The sequence below is a fragment of the Grammomys surdaster genome, unplaced genomic scaffold (genome assembly GCF_004785775.1).
Source record: "Grammomys surdaster isolate TR1022 unplaced genomic scaffold, NIH_TR_1.0 188, whole genome shotgun sequence".
Lineage (NCBI taxonomy): Eukaryota > Metazoa > Chordata > Mammalia > Rodentia > Muridae > Grammomys > Grammomys surdaster.
The window spans coordinates 6,538,573-6,559,366 of record NW_021604633.1 but is presented as its reverse complement, the minus strand read 5'-3'; the positions used below and the strand labels follow the sequence as shown (position 1 = coordinate 6,559,366).

The window sequence follows — 20,794 nt, the reverse complement described above, 5'->3', positions numbered from 1 at the left end:
AACTTAATAGCTATAAATTTTATAATAAAAGCTGCCCCAGGTATTTAGAGAACGTTACAAAAGCCTGAGCTAAGGTATCTAACGCCATTTTAAATATAGAGGAAGATCTTGAGGTGACAACAGCAGAAAAAATAAGTGGGAGAAGGAAAAAAAAAAAAGGCGAGGAGCAGACAAGAGAAGAAAAAGCAGCTATGCACTGCTTTAGTTCAACCACCATCCCACAGTAATCCACAAAATTCCAGGAAACATACTCAAGGAGCTTCATGCCACACCAGTCAGAACCAGTGTACATATAGCTGAAAGGTGAGCGTTGAAAAGGAACTATGCTGAGTAGCCCTGAAAGGGCTAGCTAGAAACAATTCCCTTAGAGCAACATCCTAGGCACAGTCTCCCAAGAGGGGCAATCCATGCATAAACTGCAAAGGCCCACAGGGTCTCTACGCTCCACTGCAAGTACAGTATCACATTAGTGAAGCCTCAATAACATGTAATATGGCAGGCAGGAAGAAAGAATACTTACTGGATACAGAAGCTGCCTCACCTATCCTAACCCAACTTAGCAGCCATTTGTCTGATGCCAACTGCCCAGTAACAGACACAGGGGGGCAGCCTAAGGGAAGATAATTTACTTTTCTCTTCAGTGGTAAGGCAGGTTCTACCACCATTACCCATTCCTTCCTGCACCACTGCTGGGTAGGAATCCCATTCATAAACTGGGTGTCTCTGTCTCCCTGAAGGAAGAACAGCGGTATGTTTCTACAGAGCCAGAGCAGAGTATCATCTAGCAGCTTTCCTTAGTACTCATGGCACAGGACTTCAGCATGTCCCTAAAAACATAAAAGATTCCAAGGGATAGTGCCACACTCCTGTGCATGCAGGCTGTACAAATTGGATCCAGTGAACTTTAAAAAATAATATCGTAAACAGGACAGGAAAGTAAAACGAGTATCTGTTAGGCAGTTCTAGGGAAGAGAAGGGGAAGTGGGGGTAGATGTAATCAGGATATACTGTATGCATGTGTTGAATTATCAAAGAATAACTTCAACAGAAGAAGACACTTCATATCAACTGGCCTCTACCCCTCCATAAGCAAGCATAGACACCTGTATATACCACAGGCATGACAAATTTTCCCACTCATAACCATCTGTAATAGAATCCAATGCCCAATTCTGGTGTGTCTGAAGACAGCTACAGAGTACTCACATACATAAAATAAAAATAAATCTTAAAAAAAAAATAAGACTCCTTAGACAAACTAACTAAAAGACAAAAGGAGAATGTCCAAATTAGCAACATAATAAATGAAAAGGGGGCATAACAACAGACACCGAAGAAATACAAAGAATCATTAGGTCACACTCTAAAAACTTCTATTCCACAAAACTGGAAAATCTAAAAGAAATGGACATTTTTCTTAATAGGTAGCACTTAACCAAAGTTAACTAAAAATCAGATAAACAATTTAAATAGACCTATAACTCCTAAGGAAAACAGTCACTAAAAGTCTCCCAACCAATAAAAGCCCAGGGCAAGATGATTTTAGCATAGAATTCTACCACTTTCAAAGAAGAATTAACACAAATGCTCCTTAAATTATTCCACAAAATAGAAACAAAAGGAACATTGCCAAATTCATTTTATGAGGCCACAGTCACCCTAATACCGACACTATACAAAGACTCAACCAAGAAAATTACAAATTTCCCTCATGAGCCGGGCGGTGGTGGTGCACGCCTTTAATCCCAGCACTTGGAAGGCAGAGGCAGGCGGATTTCTGAGTTCGAGGCCAGCCTGGTCTACAGAGTGAGTTCCAGTACAGCCAGGGCTACACAGAGAAATCCTGTCTCAAAAAACCAAAAAAAAAAAATTCCCTCATGAACACTGATGCAAAAATACTCAGTTTAAAAAAAAAAAATGCAGGGATGCAGGGATGGTTCAACATACAAATATCTGTCAATGTAATCTACCACATAAACAAAATCAAAGAAAAAAAAACAACAACAACACATGGTCATCCCATTAGATGCTGAAAAAGCCTTTGACAAAAATCCAGCACCCCTTCATGATAAAACTTTTAGATCAGGGATACTAGGAATATATCTACATTTAATAAAGACAAGAAACAGCAAGCCAATAGCCATCATCAAATTAAATGGGGAGCAACTTAAAGCCATTCCACTAATATAGGGGATAAGACAAGGCTGTCCACTCTCTCTGTGTCGCTTCAATATAATACTTGAACTTCTAGCTAGAGCAATAAGACAACTAAAGGAGATCAAGGGGATACAAACAGGAAAAGGAAGAAGTCAAAGTACCACTATTTACAGATGATATGATACTATATATAAACCACCCCCAAAATTCTACAAGGGAACTCCAACAGCTGATAAACAACTTCAGAAACATGCTAGATATACAATTAACAAAAAAAAAAATCAATACCCCTTCTATATACAATGATGAACAGGCTGAGAAAAAAAAATCAGGAAAACAACACCCTTCACAATAGCAACAAATAATATAAAATATCTTGGTGTAACCAAGCAAGTGAAAGACCTGTATGACTTGAACTTCCAGTCTTTAAAGAATTCAAAGAAGATATCAGAAGATGGAAAGATCTCTCATGTTCATGGATCAGTAGGATTAACATAGTAAAAACGGCTATCTTACCAAAAGCAATCTACAGATTCAATACAAGTCCAATCAAAATTCCAACACAATTCTTCATAGACCTTGAAAGAAAAATACTCAACTTCATAAACACAACAAAAAAGCGCAGGATAGCTGACACAACACTGTACAATAAAAGAACATCCAAAGGTATCACCATCCTTAATTTCAAGCTGTACTACAGAGCAATAGTAATAAAAACTGCATGGTATTCAAATATGAACAGACAGGTTGATCAATGGAATCGAATGAAGCCCCTGAAGTAAATCCACACACCTTGGACACTTGATTTTTCATAAAGAAGCCAAAATTATACAATGAAAAAATGAAGTGCATGCTGACAGAAGCCTAATATAGCTGTGTCCTTAGAGGTCTGTAAGAGTCTAACATATTCAGAGGCAGATGCTCACAGTTAACCATTGAACTGATCATGGGGTTCCAAATGGAGGAGTTAAGAGTGAAGACTGAAGGAGTTGAAAGGGTTTGCGACCCCAAGAGGAGAGCAACCAGAGCCCCCAGAGTCTAAACCACCAGCCTGGGAGCACTTAGGGAAGGACTCATGGCTCCAGTTGTATATGCAAGAGAGGATGGTCCTGTCATGTATAGGTGGGAGAGGAGATCCTTGGTCCCATGAAGGCTGGACACAGTGTGGGGGGGAATTGGAGGGTGGGGAGGTGAAAGTTGGGGGTAGGTGGGGGCACATCCTCATAGAAGCAGAAGGAGGGGGGAAGGGATAGGGGGTTAACTTGGGGGGGGAAGGGGATAACATCTGAAATGTAAATAAATGAAATATCAAATAAAAAAATAGAGTATAGGAGGGAGAGAGTACTGGGAGAGACAACTGGAATCAGGAGAGGGGGCGTTTCTGGGACAAGCTAGAAATGTAGGGCAATGGAAACTCCCAAAAATCTGAAGGAAACCCTAGCTAAGACTCCTAGCAATGGGGGGAATATGGAGCCTGACTTGGCCATCTCCTATAACTAGGCAAGACTTCCAATGGAAGGACTGAGACTCCAATCCAGGCACAAAACCTTTGACCTACAATTTGTCCTGCCTACTTGATCTACTGGGGTAAATGTGGCACAGAACATGTGGAAGTAGCCAACTGGTCCATCTTGAGACCCATGCCATGAGAGAGAGCCCACCCCTGACACTACTTGGAAAGCTAAGACACAGAGGCTGGATAGCCCAGAGACCTAGAATAGAACCAATCATGACTGGAAAAAAAAAAAAAAAAAAAAAGAGTCAATGAACTAATTCCTAATGAGATTCTGCTACACTCATAGATTGGTGTCTAGAATAATTGTTATCAGAGAGGCTTCATCCAGCAATTGATGCAATCAGATGCAGAGAGCCACAGCCAGACACTAGGAACTTGGGGAATCCTGTGGAACAGGGGGGAGGAATGATTGTAGGAGGTAGAGAAATCAGGGACATCACAAGAAAACCCACAGAATCAACAAACCTGGGCTCACGGAGGCTCACAGAGGCTCACAGAGACTGAACCACCAACCAGAGAGCCTATATGAGACTGACCTAGGTGCTCTACACGTATCTACTAGCTGTGTAGATTGGTCTTCTTATGGGACTCCTAACAGCGGAAGCAGGCTTGTCTCTGACCCCCTCGCCTGCCTTTGGGATCCTTTCCTCCTACTGGGTTACCGTGCCAAGCCGTAATAAAAGAGGGAGTGCCTAGCCATGCAACTTGGTATGTCATGGATGACTGATATCCACAGGAGCCCTGCCCTTTTCTGAAGACAAAGGGAGGAGAGCGGATAGAGGGGTTGGGTGGGGGTAGGGGAGAGAAGTTGGAGGGAGGAACTGTGAAGAGAGGAAGGAGGGGAAACTACAGTGGGTTGTAAAAATAAGTTTAAATAAAAGAAGAAGCAGATGTGAGAACCTACCTGGAGCCTTGCCAGTTGAGCAGTACGGGCTACAATTTTATTGTATGGCTCAACAATTTTTGATCTCATCCTACGGCCAAAAAAGGAAAAAGAGTGAAAATAAAATCATTTTCAAAACATCAGTGAGAGACTGGAGAGACGGCTCAGTGTCTAAGAATGTTTGCTGTATAATCATGAAGATCTGAATTCAGACCTCAGCACCTATGTAAAATGTTAGGCACAGCTATGCTTAAACCTGTAACCTCATGCTATAGAGGGGGAGACGGGAGGATCACTAGGGCTTGCTGACCAGCATCCTCATTCCAAGTTCAATGAGAGCCTCTTTCTCTAGGGAATAAGGTAGAGAGTGATACAGGATACCTGACATCTACCTTTGACCTCTATGCACACACCCATAAACATATATACTCCAGGTGTCACATGCACACATATATATCTCATTCAAACACAAACAAATAAGTAATCTAAAAATATACATACACACACACACACACACACACACATATACATAATGGCTACAAATAGATTTCATATATTTATAAAGTAGAAAATAGTACCTATCAACAGCTCCCTGTAAAGCTCCAATTCTTGTCTGCATCATCTGAAGAACACCTAGGAAAGATAACAACTCATATAGGGTTTATAAATTTATAAGATTCACACTGAACCAAAAAAATAAAAAATAAAACACAGAAATTTACATAAATATAATCTTAATGTTTTTCTATCATCATCCTGATGCAAGCAATCAATATAACTTTTCTGTTCAGTTACAAAAGCCGACAACTAGCCTCCAGTCTTCAATCTCTGACACCTGGCCCATGACAGAAGCCTGACAGGAAACTAGGTATGACTACTTACTGCTTACAGATTTCTACTTTGCATGGTGAAGAAGCTTTAGAACTAGACAGTGCTGAGGGCTGCACAAGATTATAAACACACTAGGAACTGCACTTGTTTAAATTTTTAACTGTATGGCAAATTAATGTTATACATATTTGCTACAATTATTTTCTAAAATCTTTAAGTGATATTTAGAAGTTCATATTGAATTCTTGCTTAGAATCTTCCATAGTGCCCTCTTCACTCCTGTATTACAGCTAGAGTCCACAGCTGCGTTCTCCAGGCCATGGCGTGCAGGCCTCCCACTGTCCCCCTAGCTGCTCAACTGTGCTGATTTATCTCTCAAACCTTCGGCTTCAGTCACCTTCTTCTCACTTACATCCTTTCAAGGACTTCATTCAGTCTTAATGTTTAAATGCTACTTTTTCCATGAAAACTGACTTAACTTTGTATGACTGTGTAACATATACTTTGTACACAGACATGTATCAAGAGGGGTGAAAAGGGTCTTCTTTATATCATCCTGTGCACAGACATACACAACCTCTAGCCCTAAATTCCTGCCTGTCAAATGTACTATGTCAGAGGTATTGCTTATAATATCCCAAGCCTGCCAAGTCATACTCCTGGACAGTATGCCTATCTCAGTCACTCACACCCAGTTTAGCAAACCAAGATCTAAAGAACCACTGTGACGCCTCTTCTCAGCGCTTTCGCCCCTCGATGAATCCTTTCAGGTCTGCTTCAGTTTTACTCGAATTAACTGTTTTTCTATTCACCATGCTAACCCAAGGCACCATCAACCTCAGCTATTCATTCTACCAATGCTGTCATCCGTAGAGCCAACAGGGAAAATTACTTACAACACTAACCTTGTCATATAATCCTCTGACTTGAACTCTCTAATGGCTGACTCCTGCATTCAAAATAAAATTACAGCAAATTCATCTGTGATTCTCTCCCTTACTCACTACATTCATTCACAGAAGTCTTTCTGGCCTAGCTTCTAACCCTGAGACATAGCAAGAAAAACTTCTGCTCCACTGATTGTTCCCTAAGCTTTCAACAATTTCTCTCCATATCTACAGGACAGTTCCTTCTTATCCTTCAGATTTTGGCTCGAAATAAAAAAGAAAAGCCTCCCCTGACCATTAAAAATAATAGGAACTCCCCTTCCTTCACTTAATGGGCTTTCTTTATAGGACTTAAAAATGTCTGATTTTCTATTTGTACTTTTTTTAATCAGCCTTATCATCTGAAATAAACATTCTTTCATAAGGGTTTTGTCTATTACTTATATATACCTGGTATCAAACAAGTGCTCAACTGTCCTTTAATTAACTAAATAAACTACTGAACAAATGAGAATGAATTCTCCTTTAAAATAGGTTGAATAGCTGTACCTCCAAACTACTTACAGAGTTTTTTTCAAATACAGGGGGAAAGATGACAAAGTTAAGATTAATGATTAAATTTTCTTAGTACATTTTTCAGCATTTCAAAATAACATTCCCTGGGGCCTCAAGTCTCTATAGGATTAGACACATCTTCTCCCACTGAGGCCTGACAAGGTAGCCCTCTGCTACATATGTGCCAGGAGCCTCAGACCAGCCCATGTATGCTCTTTGGTTGGTAGCTTAGTCTCTGGGAGCTCTCAGGAATTCTGGGTTAGTTAACACTGTTGGTCTTCCTATGGGGCTGCCATCCCCTTCAGCTCCTTCAATCCTTCCCCTAACTTCCATAGGGGTCTCTGACCTCAGTCCAATGGTTGGCTGAGTATCTGCATTTGTCTCAATCAGCTGTTCGTAGGGCCTCTCAGAGGACAGTCATGCTAGGGTCCTGTCTGCAAGCACAATATAGCATCACATTAGATGGCGCTTGGGAGTCTTGTGGAAGAGTGAGGGTGGGGACGGACAGTATTGAGGAACTGGAAGAGGATAGGAACTCCACAAGAAGATTAACAGAGTAAACTTAACCTTCACCTTTAAGGGCTCTTAGAAACTCAACTACCAATGAAAAAGGATGCATGGGCTTGACTAGATCCCCCGCACATATATGGAACAGATGTGCAGCTTGGTCTTCATATGGGTGCCACCACAACTAGACTGGGGGCTCTCCAGTTGGTTGCCCACCTGTGGATCCTGTTTACCTAACTGGGCTGTTTTGTCTGGCCTCAGTGCCAGTGTGGGTTGATACCCAAGGAGGCCGACCCATTCACAGAGAAGAAGGGAGGAGGGAAGGGAGGAGGAGGGGCTGTGTGAGGAGCAGACCAGCAGGAGGCAGGGCTGCAATCTAGATGTAAAGTGAATAAATAAATAAACAAACTTAGGAAAAAGAGAATTCTGAGAAAGGGACTGAAGAGATAGCTCAACCTTTAAAGGTTAAGACTCACAATCAGAAAAACAAAAAGTATCCTGGAAAAAGCAAGCATTATTATAAAAAATAGACACATAGGAAAGCCATAACAAGGCTGAGTGTGGTAGCCCACTCCTTTAATCCCTGCACTATGGAAACAGAGGCAAGTGGATCTCTGTGAGTTTGAGGTGAGCCCAGTCTACACAGTGAGTTTGTGGGCAGCCAAGGCTAGACTGTGAGACTGTCTCAAAAAAATAATGAAATTTAAAAAAATTAAATGATTAAAGACATAATGAGAAGTATTTCTATTATAATGGCTAGTCTAATAAATGTACTATATCATTTCACACGTAAAAATTATAATATTTGCTTTCAAAGTTACCATTAAAATACCCCTGTTCTTCGAAACTCATAAAACAGTTAAGAGATTAAAATATAATTTCCAACATTAGACCAATACTTAAGGACTCTTAACTTCTTCAAGAATGTAGCTCAGATTTTCAAGTCAACAATCAAACTATCACTTCCCAAAATACTAAGTCCTTTCACAGGGTACTTTAGACACCAGAGATACTGGGTTAAGCTCATTTCTTTGACACAATGAAAAATACTGTTAGAGTATCACATCAACATCCTCATTTAACTTTCTCTAGATATCATCCAATATCAATAATAGTTATCCAGGGATGGAGAGATGGCTCAGCGGTTAAGGGCACTGACTTATCTTCCAGAGGTCCTGAGTTCAATTCCCAACAACCACATGGTGACCCACAACTGTCTGTAATACAATCCAATGCCTCTTCTGGTGTCTCTGAAGAGAGAGACAGTGTACTCACATACATAAAAAATAAACAAATAAATCTGTAAAAATAAATAAAAATAATAATAATAGTTACGTGTCCTGGTTGTTTTTTTTCAATTTGACACAAGCTACGGTTATCTGGGAAGAGGAACCTCAGGTGAAAACGCCTCTACCCAAACTGTACGAAGCCTGAGGAGCATTTCCTTGACTAATGTTAATGAGCTCTGTCCACAGCGGATGGCACCATGCCTTGGCAGGCGGTCCTGAGGTGTATGAGAAACCAAACTGAGAGAGCCAGAGAGAACACGTTCAACAACTGAAACATCTGACTAACTGAACAGCACTCCTCCATGGCGCCTGCACCCAAACCTGCCTCAAGTTCCTATCCTAACTTCCATCAGTGATAGAGTATGAAACAAAAATTTTTAGCTGAAATAAATCCTTCCCCGAATTACTTCTGGTCATGGTCTTTTATCACAGCAATAGAAACTCTAACTAAGATCGCAAGTAATAATGAAAAACATAATAGTAACTTTCATACTTATAAAATGTAATCAGGAAAAATGCAAAGTTCATAAATGATTTAGTCGAACATGAGCCACACAAATAAAACTCCAATGTGTTATTTGTCTATTATACTCCCACTGATAAGAATGTCAAAGAAAGGAAAAAATACATAAATTCACACCCAATTCCAATACCTATTCTAACAAGACTCATTTTTTTTTTACTGTTTTAATTAACTAAGCTTATAGGAGTACTTACAAGCTATTTTAACCATTTTCCTCAATCATTTAATCCTTAACATAATACCATTTGGGTACACATTAGTACATCTGTGCCACACATAGGAAAACTGAGACACAGCAAACATAACTTTTCCAAGTAGTGATCTGAACAGTTAAGGAAGTGTTACGTTTTCCTAGAACATAGCCACCTTGTCTGTTTTCACATTATCTGTTGGTTGATTGACATCTTTCTGGTAGAGCTCAGTGTCTACAGCACAGTCTATATGGCCAACAAAATCTAAAAGTACATTCCAGTCAGCCCTCAAGCTCAGAAAGCGTGTGGGTTCCTGTCTAGCCCCATCTAAGTGTAACAGATAATGAAAATACACCTTCCAAAGACTCAATCCCAGTTGCTTGTGCCAGTAAATCTTCATGTCTTGCAACAACCTGAAAAATTAAGAATGAAAAAATCAGCATTTTCTCTGATTATTTTGTCACCACAGGGTATATAAAGGGAACAGATATTATACATACGCACACACATAGCATATGCACATGCAAGTTACAAGATACGCTTGAGATGGGTTATAACAGAAACATATAAATACAATAGAAGTTCAATACAGAGCAAAAAGATATAGTGCTAAGCCTACCTCAGAATGTCTGGAGTGCTGACAAAGTATATCATAGCCTAGGTAATATACAAATGAGATTCACTATCATAGTTCGAAGGCTAAAAGTCCAAGATCAAGTGTTAACAAATTCAGTATCCATTCATCATCAGTGGTGCCCTCGCTGTCCTGACATGGGGGAAGGATGAACAATCTCCTGTGAGTCTCTGCCAATTTAGCAGGGTACAAATCACCTCCCGAAGCCCCACCTACCCAACTACCACATTGGGAATTAATTCACTATATGAACATAGGAATATATGAGGTTTTAGCTTATTTAGGAAAGTGCATGTCTGGTATGCATGAGGCCCTGAGTTCAATTCCCAGCAATAAAAAGAAATTCAAGTTGTAACATATGATCTAGGGAAAATGCAAACTTGGGCCATGGTAGACTCTCTGCTTTCCTAACTACATTAAGTAGAATTGTGCAAACTATGATAAAGTCATTTCTTGTCTTGTGCTATCCCTTTGAAGAACACTTCTGGAATCAAGTTTGTCTTTGTTCTTGGACTTAATTCAGCATCATCAAGTCCATCCTAGAAAGTAAAACTCTCAGCAGCTATCTAACCCTAGATAACTCCGTGTCAACTTCCTGTGTCACAGAAAATCCTTTTCCCTATGGAAGATTGAGACTTCAGTGGAAATCAGGGGACTGTGGACAGCTAAAACCCAAAGGGGGAGGTGGGACTACGAGTTAAAGAGCACATGTAAGAAATTCCTTAGTACATTAAGAAATCGAGCAATGGGGCTGAAGAGATGGCTCAGTTGTCGCTCTTACAGAAGACCCAGGTCCATATGTAACTCCAGTTCTAAGGACACCAAAACCGTCTTTAGGCCTCCACAGATACTAGGCACATAAGTAGTACACATATATACATGTAAGCAAAGCATGCATACACATAAAATGAAGATGAATAAAATAAAAAGAAATCATGCAAATACTAGTAAAGCTGTAGAAATCCTAATGTGTAATTTTTTAACAAAATCTCCATTGTTCGATTCTACCAATGAAGACTCAGGAACAAGATGCTGGAGTGGAAAACTGCAAGCTCAGAGAAAACACTCAGCTAGGCAGAGAAGGCACCCCGCTGACCCTGCTCCTTATCCAAGGAATCCCCTCTGCCACTCTGTCTCAACCTCCTTCAGACTCAGTCTCTCCCTTCTACTTCCTGTCCATGTCTCTCTGTCATCCGTCCTCCTGACTCCCTCTTAACTTTCTCTGGGTTTTTCTCTTAAGATTTATTTATTTACTTATTTTATGTATGTGAGTACACTGTAGCTGTCTTTGGATACACCAAAAGAAGGCATTGAATCCCATTACAGATGGTTTGAGCCACCATATGGTTGCTGGGAACTGAACTCAGGACCTCTGGAAGAGCAGTCAGTGTTCTTAACCATTGAGCCATCCTTCCAGCCGTTTTTTTTGTTGTTGTTGTTGTTGTTTTTCTTAATAATCCAACATATACTTCCTGTCACCTGGTTGCTTGCTCTGCCTCCTGACCTATGGTTGACTTTATTTAATCCTGTTTACAATACTCAAGAAGAAATCTCTTAAAGGTATATGCTACAACTGAGCTACACCATAACTACTAAAACCAGGTTTTTCCAGTAACTAACACAATCAGAGTTCACAGTGTGATATCCTACACCACTAATGATTTTGCATCCTTTCATAGAGTAAGCAGCTCTCCATCTAGCCTGTGTACTAAAGTTCCTCCTCAGCAAAGACCCATTCATGGGTGCCTTCACCCTGGCCTCTTCTGGAAATCACTGTCATTCTATAGCCTCCAATGTCCTTCATTTTGTAATATTTTAAATATAAAAAATTGTTCTCTCTTTTCCCATCATAATACCTCATACAAGTTGTTACCTTTTTTCGTCTTTTATCTTCAAAGGCTCATATATTTCAATACTTGGTCCCCAGTTGATGGAACTGTTTGGGAAGGAGGTGTGGTCTTGTCTGAAGAGGAATGTCATTGGGGGTAGGCTTTGAGGTTTCTAAGGCCCACATAATTCCCAGTTAGCTCCCTGCCTCATGCTTATAGAGCCAGACGTAAGCTCTGAGCTATTCCAGCGCCTGCCTGCCTATTGCCATACTTCCTGGCATTAGGCATGGACTCCAACCCTCTGGAACCATGACCCCTAAATTAAATGTTCTGTTACATATAAACTGCCTTGGTCCTTTGTTTCAGCAATAGAAAAGTTGCCATCAGAAGACTAAATTTTCTCCAAATTATTCATATGGTCATCAATAAATCTGTCTTAAGAATAATTTTTTTAATCTTCTATTCTCTTTTATTTTTGGTGATACTTTGGAAAGGCTGAAAAGCTAAAAATTACTCCTTTCATACACTCCTTTGCTGCCAATCAGATGACTTTTCAATAGATATAGAAGATAAAAGAAAAGTGAAAACTACCTTTCTATTTGTTTCAGCCAGTAACCAGTGACCTGAAGATTTACAGACAGCTGAGGAAACCATACTGATTGTTCCAGTGTTTAGTCACAAGAACCTAGAATCAAACTTTTAGCAGTAACACAGGAGACAATACTCTGTCCTTGCCACTACGATACCTTCTTCAGGTCAACAGTTCTGTTCACCGACAACTCCATAAACACCTACGTGTTAGGGGCTTTTTTCTTCCATTATCTACAGTCAATTCTAGTTCCTGTGTTAAGACGTAATGGATATTAAGTAATAAGTCTTTTGGAATTTTAATCATGTCACTGATGCTTCCACTATTTTATTCAGTCTTTCATTCTTTTATTTGACGGGCATTATCCAAAGTTTGCTTCTAAAAAATTGTAACAGCTTCAGCTCTCGTACTAGAACTCAGAGACTCTGACCTCACATATCTATAAACAGAGAGATTGATAGAGAGGTCTGCAGATAGATAAAATTTGTTCTTCTAAGGAGTGTTAATTTTAAATTCTCATCAATTCCTACCACTGAGGTACTGCATAAAAGAACAAAAATACCAAGTGTAAAAGGGAGAGAAATCTTGAGAGTCTCTTGAAAATTCTACCCCCTGAAACTCTATGCAGAATTTAAGCTGATTTCCCCTGCTCCTGCAAAACACCTTGTACCAATCTATATAAAACAGATTTCTTTGACAGTTATTCCTGTCTGTACCTGTCACTAATCCCAGAGTCTTTGGAGAACCAAGGAATGTGTTCTCATTTCTCTACCCAATAGCCTAACGCAAAGCCTGACATTAAGTGTCTTCTAAATATTTTGTGTTCTAAACAAGTAATGAGAATTTTAAAGTTGAAGTGACTTTAAAGTCACCACAATTATTCTAAGCTAATCTTTTCACTAAGAAAGAAACTAAGACACAAAAAGTTAAATGAGTAAGTCTCATGAGATGACAGATCTGGACTTTCCAGTAAAGAGTTCATTTATTTACAAATCTGTTAGTTCATCTAAGTGTTTCTTCAATAACTACTCAATATAGACACAATATAGACATATACTGAGACCTGGAGTAAAGCTCAGTTGGCAGGGTGCTTGCCTGGCATGTGCAAGCCCCTGTGTTCAATCCCCAGTGCTTCAAACCAACAAACCAATGAAGAAGTAGATCACAGAGCAATCCTACAAAAGTCATCCATTATAAAAGGAAAGACCTTTAACTTTATCTACTGCAATCACTTCTAACTCACTTAAAGAACATTAAAAAAAAAAAAACCTCAAAGACAGGAAGTGATAAGAAGGTCAATTACAACAGCATACTTAAGGTTACTACCCATCTCCTAATGCTTCCATGAGCTCTACCTATCACCACATTTACCCTCGCTCTACAATTGCAGCAAGCATTACACTTTGTATTTAATGAAGTGGAAACACTGCCTGTGCAATCCCAACTTTTTTTTTCCTTATTCAAATTTTTCTACTACCAAAATTCCATTTTCTGTTATCATTACCAAAGGTGTCCTATTTTTAATTCCCCAAAACATTCACTGTAAAAACATTCAGGTAATAAACAGAAAGGGTAAATGATTCCAGAAAGGTAGGTCAATTTGTTTTCAACTAGTAAAAAGTAATTTACAGAAAACTTGCAAAGATGTAATTAAGAGACGCCAGTAAGTTATGCATTTGTTTATGGAATAGAACATTTGTTTTTAACAATGATGAGATGACAAAAAAGATAAACTGTCACTTTCAGCTGAAGAATCTCTTTGATCCAGAAGACTGATGTTACCTGTAGGTGTAGTTCTTTATCCAGCTGACTGATCCCTTGGGCAAGTTTTGCTAGTTGCTCAGCAATTACAGCTTGATGAATAGATTGGGAAGTGTAAGTTTTTACATCAAAGTCTTCATTTAAAAATTCACTATAACAGTCTAGGAAAAAAATAAAGGAAAACTTACCAACTCTGCATTATACCAGTTATCCAGCAATAGATCAATTATAATCATAATGAATCTGTTTTGAGGCCGTCTATGCACTAGGAAATGTTGTAGATGCTTCCTAGAACAATGAGAACGAGCTGGAGCAGGCTGCAGCAGAACAGAAGTGATAATACCCACAAGAGTGCACTATGCTCCAGGAGCTCATCTAATCCAAGTACTGACTCCTTCAATCCCCATAGTCCTGATGTGTGGGGAAACTACTTCATTTTCCCCACATCACGGGTACAGATCAGGCATGCAACTTTTCCAATGTTACTATCTGTGATTCTAATACAGAAAGTATAGCTGCTGTGACCAGGCTCTGAACCACTCTGCTATGTTTGTTTAGTTTTGTTTTGCATTGGGTTTGATTTGGGTTTGGGTTTTGGGGTTGGGTGGGTTGGGTTGGGTTGGGTTGGGTTGGGTTGGGTTGGGTTGGGTTGGGTTGGGTTGGGTTAAGTTGGGTTTTTCGAGACAGGGTTTCTCTGTATAGCCTTGGCTGTCCAGGAACTCAAGACCAGGATGGTCTTGAACTCCGAGATCCACCTGTCTCTGCCTCCTGAGTGCTGGGATTAAAGCATACATTGGTACTGCCTGATTTGCTGTTTTTCTAGATGCATACTTTTAAAGGGAATCACAAGGAAGGAAAACACTGAATAAAAGATTAAAATCACAACTATTAACTCTAATGTTTTTTCCAAGAAAATGAGATTATTGCTAGGAATGATTCTTAAGAAAAACTGACTACTGATAACATGTATTGTTTCAGATATCTCTAGATCAATAATACATAAATACTGTTATAGATTTTATAACATGAATCTAAACTTTTAATCTAATTTTTAATCTAAATATGAATCTAAATTTTTAATACAAATAGGCAAACACTAACATAGGTAGTATTGAAATTTAAGACTTAAAGGTAAAATAAATAGATAGAAAAGGTATATTCAAATATATTGGGAAAAGAATTATAATGTGTATATAAGGAATCCATAAACCATTGAATAAAAAAAAAAGAATGAGGAAAATGAAATGCTAGAAATGAGATACACAAAACTTGCTTAAAGCAGGAGCTATACACTAACCACGTACTGACCTTGTCTATACTCATTACAATCCATGCTCCACCAAGGGAAGAGGTTGTTTTAATGCCACCTCTCTAGAGCCTGAACAAGGCCAGACAATAGCAGGTACTCAATTCTGATCAAATGAATTAATCTGTCATCTGAAAGTATCATGGTGCTAAGAGCAAAACAGTCTTAACTATTCTCACATTCTAACTATTCTTAAACTAAAGTAATAAAATATTACTACTTTGGCCCTAATTCGGAAAATTACATTTTCTTTTGGTTTGCCAAGTTTTTCTCATAACTAAGAATCCTCCCAGAAAGAGGCCCTTGGTCCTGTGAAGGCTCAATGCCCCAGTGTAGGGGAGTGCCGGGAGGGGGGGGGAGGCAGGAATGGGTGGGTGGGTAGAGGAGCACCCTCATAGAAGTGTCGCGGGGGAGGAATGGGATAGAGGGACTCCGAGGGGTGGGGAAACCAGGAAAGGGGATAACATTTGAAATGTAAATAAAGAAAATATCTAATTTTTTTTTTTTTAAAAAGAATCCTCTCAGAAAATGTAAGTCGATTCACACAGGTTTACCACCAGAAAATGTCAAAATGACATCATTTGACAAGGGTAATAATAAGTCTAGTAAAAAAGGACGACAGAATGTATACATTAGGCAGAAAATGTAAAAGAAAGATGGATGAAGTTTCAAAGGAAGGCTGGAGGACAGCTTGATAAAAGGCCTGTAAGACATGCAAAATATTCAACATGTATGTTACTTAGCATTCTAAAGCTAAACAAAACCACTGTCAGTTTTGTGTTCTACAACAATGATTCTACATCCCTAAAAAGGGATTTGTCACACAGCACTATACTTGAGTTAGTATCTACTAGCTTTTAATAGCCAACTGTGACATTTTCAGGAATTTTTTGAGCCAGCTGGTTTCATAAGTGCAGGTGTCTTTCAAACATCCATGGTAGTGGTAGTTTTACACCATGGAGAATACACAAATACTAACAAAACCAGGCCTTTTCTTACTTTCCAAGACAGCTGGTTCACCAACACATCTTCCCATGGAGAAGAACCAGAGCAGTCAGAAAAGCACAGTACTGTGTTAACAGCCCAAGTGACATAATGAAGGTCCAAGTAAGATAGTGTCACTTAAGAATTTCAAACAAGTGACATATTTGGCCATTATCTATCTGAACATGACAATGAATAGAACTTGATAAGTTGATACAGTAGAATAAACTAAAGAAAACTCCCAAGTTCTATAATTAATGGAATATTCTTTATCTACTATAAGGAATTCAGTTTTGCTTTAAGCTAGATGCCCGAGGCATTAAGTACACAAAGATGAGAAACAAACCCCTGCCTCCAAGAGCCTGACGACTGCACGATAGGTCAGCACTCACTTAACAAACTACCAACCATAAGTAGCAACACAGACAATCAAAAAAAAAGACTCAAGAATAGGAAGAAACTTACTTTGTTTACTGCTTTCATAGATAGCGTACTACTTGTTCATATGTTGCTCACTATCAAGACAGAAATTCCAATGCATGGCTAAAAATATAGTTCTATAATTTAGAAGAGAAGGATGAATTTGTCTTAGTTTGTTTTTCTGTTGTGATAAAAAACAATGATCCTTGTAGAAGAAAAATTTTATTTTAGCTTACAGGTTATAGTCTATCATTAGGAAAGCAAAGGTATTGTGAGTTATAAAGTTATGTTTTAAGTTTTAAGTATTGTGCCTATGAGAGCCATAAAACATAAATGCCTCTAACCTGTAAGCCCTTTGCCCAAGGACAGAAACTTTCTGAGATGCTGGAGACTGCTGTTCATATAAAACAACAAGCCATAAGTTTTAACTCCCATAAACAAGTCTGTTTGACCCAACTGCACCAAATATACTTGATTACATGAAGGCAGAAAATACATAGGCAGGAAATATGTCAGCATGCATGTTTGCCTTTGATTAGATGTAGGCAGGTGGTATGTAAGGAAATATGTCAGCATGCATGTTTCCCTTTGATTAGATGTAGGCAGGTGGTATGTAGCCAGGAAGTACATCAGGATATATTCTTGCCCCTGATTTTACCTGGTGGAAAATATGTTGTCTTATGAGTTTGCCTCTATAAGCCTCTGCAAAATGTGACTCACTGTCATTCTCTGAGAACTCCAGGATGGACCTGACCAGAGTCCATCATCCTAGCCAGTATTTAATTAAAGCTTGCTTTACTTGGACAACCGTAGATTCGGTTTTTTCTCTTCATGATTCTCAGGTTTAACAGCAGAAACTCAAAACAAGAACCTCAGGGTAGGAACTGAAGCAGAAACCATGGAGGAACATTTGTTAATGGCTTGCTCCCCTGGCTTTATCAGCTACCTTTCTTATTTAACGCTCACCACCCAGAGTGGGCTGGACTCTACTGTATCAACTAGCAATTAAGAAAGTGCTCCACGACCCAGAGGCAAGATCCTCAGAGGCCTGCCTGGCACATGACTCGCCTGCCAGGGGAGCATCTACCATGTGAAAGCATAAGGTGAAGATATGGGAGAGAAAGAGAAGCAGAACAGTTGGAACACTCTGAATAGAGACAGAACTGGAAACTCAAGGGAGGTGAGGAAATAAATGTCTAGGTTTGTGGCCATGCAGCAGCAGGGGTCTGTGTCAATACCATGGCCCATGTTACCACCAAAGGCCAGCTAGATGTCCTTGATCTGAGCTGCTGCCTGGGACCACAGTGATGTCCAAAGGCTGAGCAGAGCTGGCCCAGACCCTCACTGGCTGCAGCACTCGAGAGAGGAACCCCACACCTCACCTAGGCAGCACAACAGAGCTGGCTTTGCTGAGCAGTAAGAGCAGAAGAGCTGGCCCCACTCCTTGGCAGCTGCAGCACTGGGTGAGCTAGCCTGGTCAATGCTAGAGAGCTGGCCCTGCTGGTGTGGGTGTTGAAGAACTGGCAGGCTGACCAACTCAATTACCATCCAGGCTCAGATCCAGGGCTTTGAGTTGGCTCACACCAACATCTATGAACTGCTGGAGCTTATGAAGGAGCCCGTCCTACAGATTCAAAACTGCAGGATCTCCATGACACAGGGCAACCACAGGATAGCCAAGAGGAGTCCCAGTGAGGAACTAGAATAGATAATGTAGCAGAAGCCAGAAGCCTCGAACCAGACCGATGACTCATTGCAATGAACATTTGCAAGTAAAGAAGTGGACAAAAGAGTATTCTGTGGAATACCCGCAGCTTCCACAGCAAGAGGAGACTGTAAGAGTGGAACGCAGATAGAGAGGAACATGGAAATCAGTGGGATTGCGGTCTATGATGTGAAATTCACAAAGAATCAAAAAAGTTAAAAGAAAAATCAGAAACTGCTCACAGATTTTCCAACTCTGCATCTGTTCACTGAGCCTATCAACCCTATCCTTAGGCAAACGCTCAACACAGTGAACTGGTTACTGAACAAATGTTCCAAGTTTCAGGTATATCTGGGGAAACTGGAAAAGGACACCTACAGATTTAGGAATAGAAAGAAAGAAAGATGGGGGGGAGGGAGAACAACAGAGGCAGGTGGATCTCTGAGTTCTAGGCCAGCCTAGTCTACAGATTAAATGCCAGGACAGCCAGAGCTACACAGAGAAACCATGCCTTGAAAAACAAACAGTGTGGGACCCTTATATCGTATGACAAATAACATCAACAGATTTCAACAAGTTTAAATAGGGTAAGAACTAAAAGTGTCCATCTGATTTACCTCCAAGGTAAATCACTGAGGACCTTTGCTAAGTGACTTTAACATTATGCAATGGGAGTGTTTGGGTTCTAGATAGGAATAAACTCCAGAACACAAAGGAAGGCAATGTCCTTAAGACAAAGGACTTGATTTAATTGTATTAAACTGTAGAGACTTTATTTAATTGTATTTGAAACCATAGAAGGAAAAAAGCAAGCATGGTTTTAGGTTCAGTTTAAGCTCAAAGGCTGGAGAGCTATTAAAACACACACACACATGCACACACACACACGTGTATTTCAGGATTTTGAAACTTAGCTAAATTTAAATTTCAACTAAGACACAAATATAAGATACATCAGGTAGAAACTCTATAAGAATCCACCACAACCTAGTTCTGAAAACATCACTAGTCTTGGCATGATATATCTCATGAAAAGATAGTGATAAAGGAAATATAAAATATTCAACAGTCAGGAAAAACACCATAATTTAAATTTTAGTTTGATCCTTTATAAGCCACTCTTAGGTAGCAACTTAAAAAACAAAATCTGTACCTACTGTATACAGAATACTGCTTTTAACCCTGTGGAATGTAAAAAGAGGTTCTTATACCTGGCTTGGTAGCCTATGCCTTTGATCCCAGCAGTTGGTAGACGGAGGCAGGTGTATCTCTGTGAGTCTGAGGCTAGACTGATATACATAGTGTCTTCCAGAACAGTCAGGGTTACTAGAGTGACCCTGTCTCGAAAAAAGAGGGAGAGGAGGGGCGCCAGGCCTCAGAAGCAATTAAGGTAATAAATGCAAACACTTTTAATAGATGATAGAACTTGGTGCTCACTAGGGAAAACATGAGGTGATTACGGCCTAATATCTTTAGCAAACTGAATTTTGTTCTGCCTCTCAGATTGAGCATTAATACAACTGAACTTGATTTTTCAAGCGTACTACAGTAGTTTTAGAAAGGTATATAGTTAACTTACTTGGGTCAATTTCTCCTGACTTCAGTATTCGACATGTATGGATAATACACTGTAAGAGGCACCTGCATAGCCCAAGAATTGAACACGGGTATTTGCAACTCTACTTTTTGCATCCTCCATCCCTTTCCTTAAGCAGGGTGAGTTCACACTTCTGGGCACGGACAGAACAATCTTTGGTCAGGAACTGGGCAGAGGCAGCAGCTGTCAGCCGCGACCACGTCGTGTAGGGTCCAGGAACTACAGAGACGTCCTGGGCGCTTCAGGACCGAGTGCAAACCCCAGCAACTACATACCAGGTGTTCCCCCCAAGACAACCACGAGAAGAGAGGAATACATCCCCCAGGAAACGCGTGGACCAGGACAATCCCGGACGCCAGGGGGCCGGGCGGAGGGGAGTGGCCAAGTCCAGACCGGAAAACTTTGTGCAACGCGACCGGTAGGATTCTTGGACTCTGCCCAAGGCAGGGCGACCCAGGCCCTACCACCGTCCGACGCCTTACCGTCCTGCAGGAGCTCCTGCACGGTCGCCGCCACTGCTGCGGAACCCGAAGCCCCACGGCCTGCCGCGGAGACTGTGCTGTCTCCACCTTCCATGTTGGCAAGTGCCGGATTGATGACGTCTTGAGATCGCCCCGCCCTCCAAGTGAC

At 40.2% G+C, this 20,794-nt stretch overlaps 1 protein-coding gene across 6 annotated transcripts in view; it reads right to left on the bottom strand.

Annotated features, from left to right (window-relative positions):
• Cog5 (component of oligomeric golgi complex 5) overlaps positions 1-20,773 on the bottom strand; it is a 285,117-nt gene extending 264,344 nt beyond the window's left edge. For 4 of the 6 annotated variants that reach the window (XR_003711595.1, XR_003711592.1, XR_003711594.1 and 1 more), the window contains exons 1-5: positions 20,647-20,755; positions 14,174-14,313; positions 9,695-9,752; positions 5,135-5,189; positions 4,578-4,647 (exon numbers count right to left, since the gene is read on the bottom strand). Coding sequence is in view for 2 of the 6 variants with exons in the window: in XM_028768901.1 (XP_028624734.1) it covers positions 4,578-4,647; positions 5,135-5,189; positions 9,695-9,752; positions 14,174-14,313; positions 20,647-20,740 (417 nt within the window). In the remaining 4 variants the exon portion in view is untranslated. Of the gene's footprint in view, positions 1-4,577; positions 4,648-5,134; positions 5,190-5,278; positions 5,397-9,694; positions 9,753-14,173; positions 14,314-20,646 lie in introns of those variants that run through there. The other 2 variants (XM_028768901.1, XM_028768900.1) reach the window with 2 other exon arrangements.
• Between the last annotated feature and the right edge of the window lie 21 nt (positions 20,774-20,794).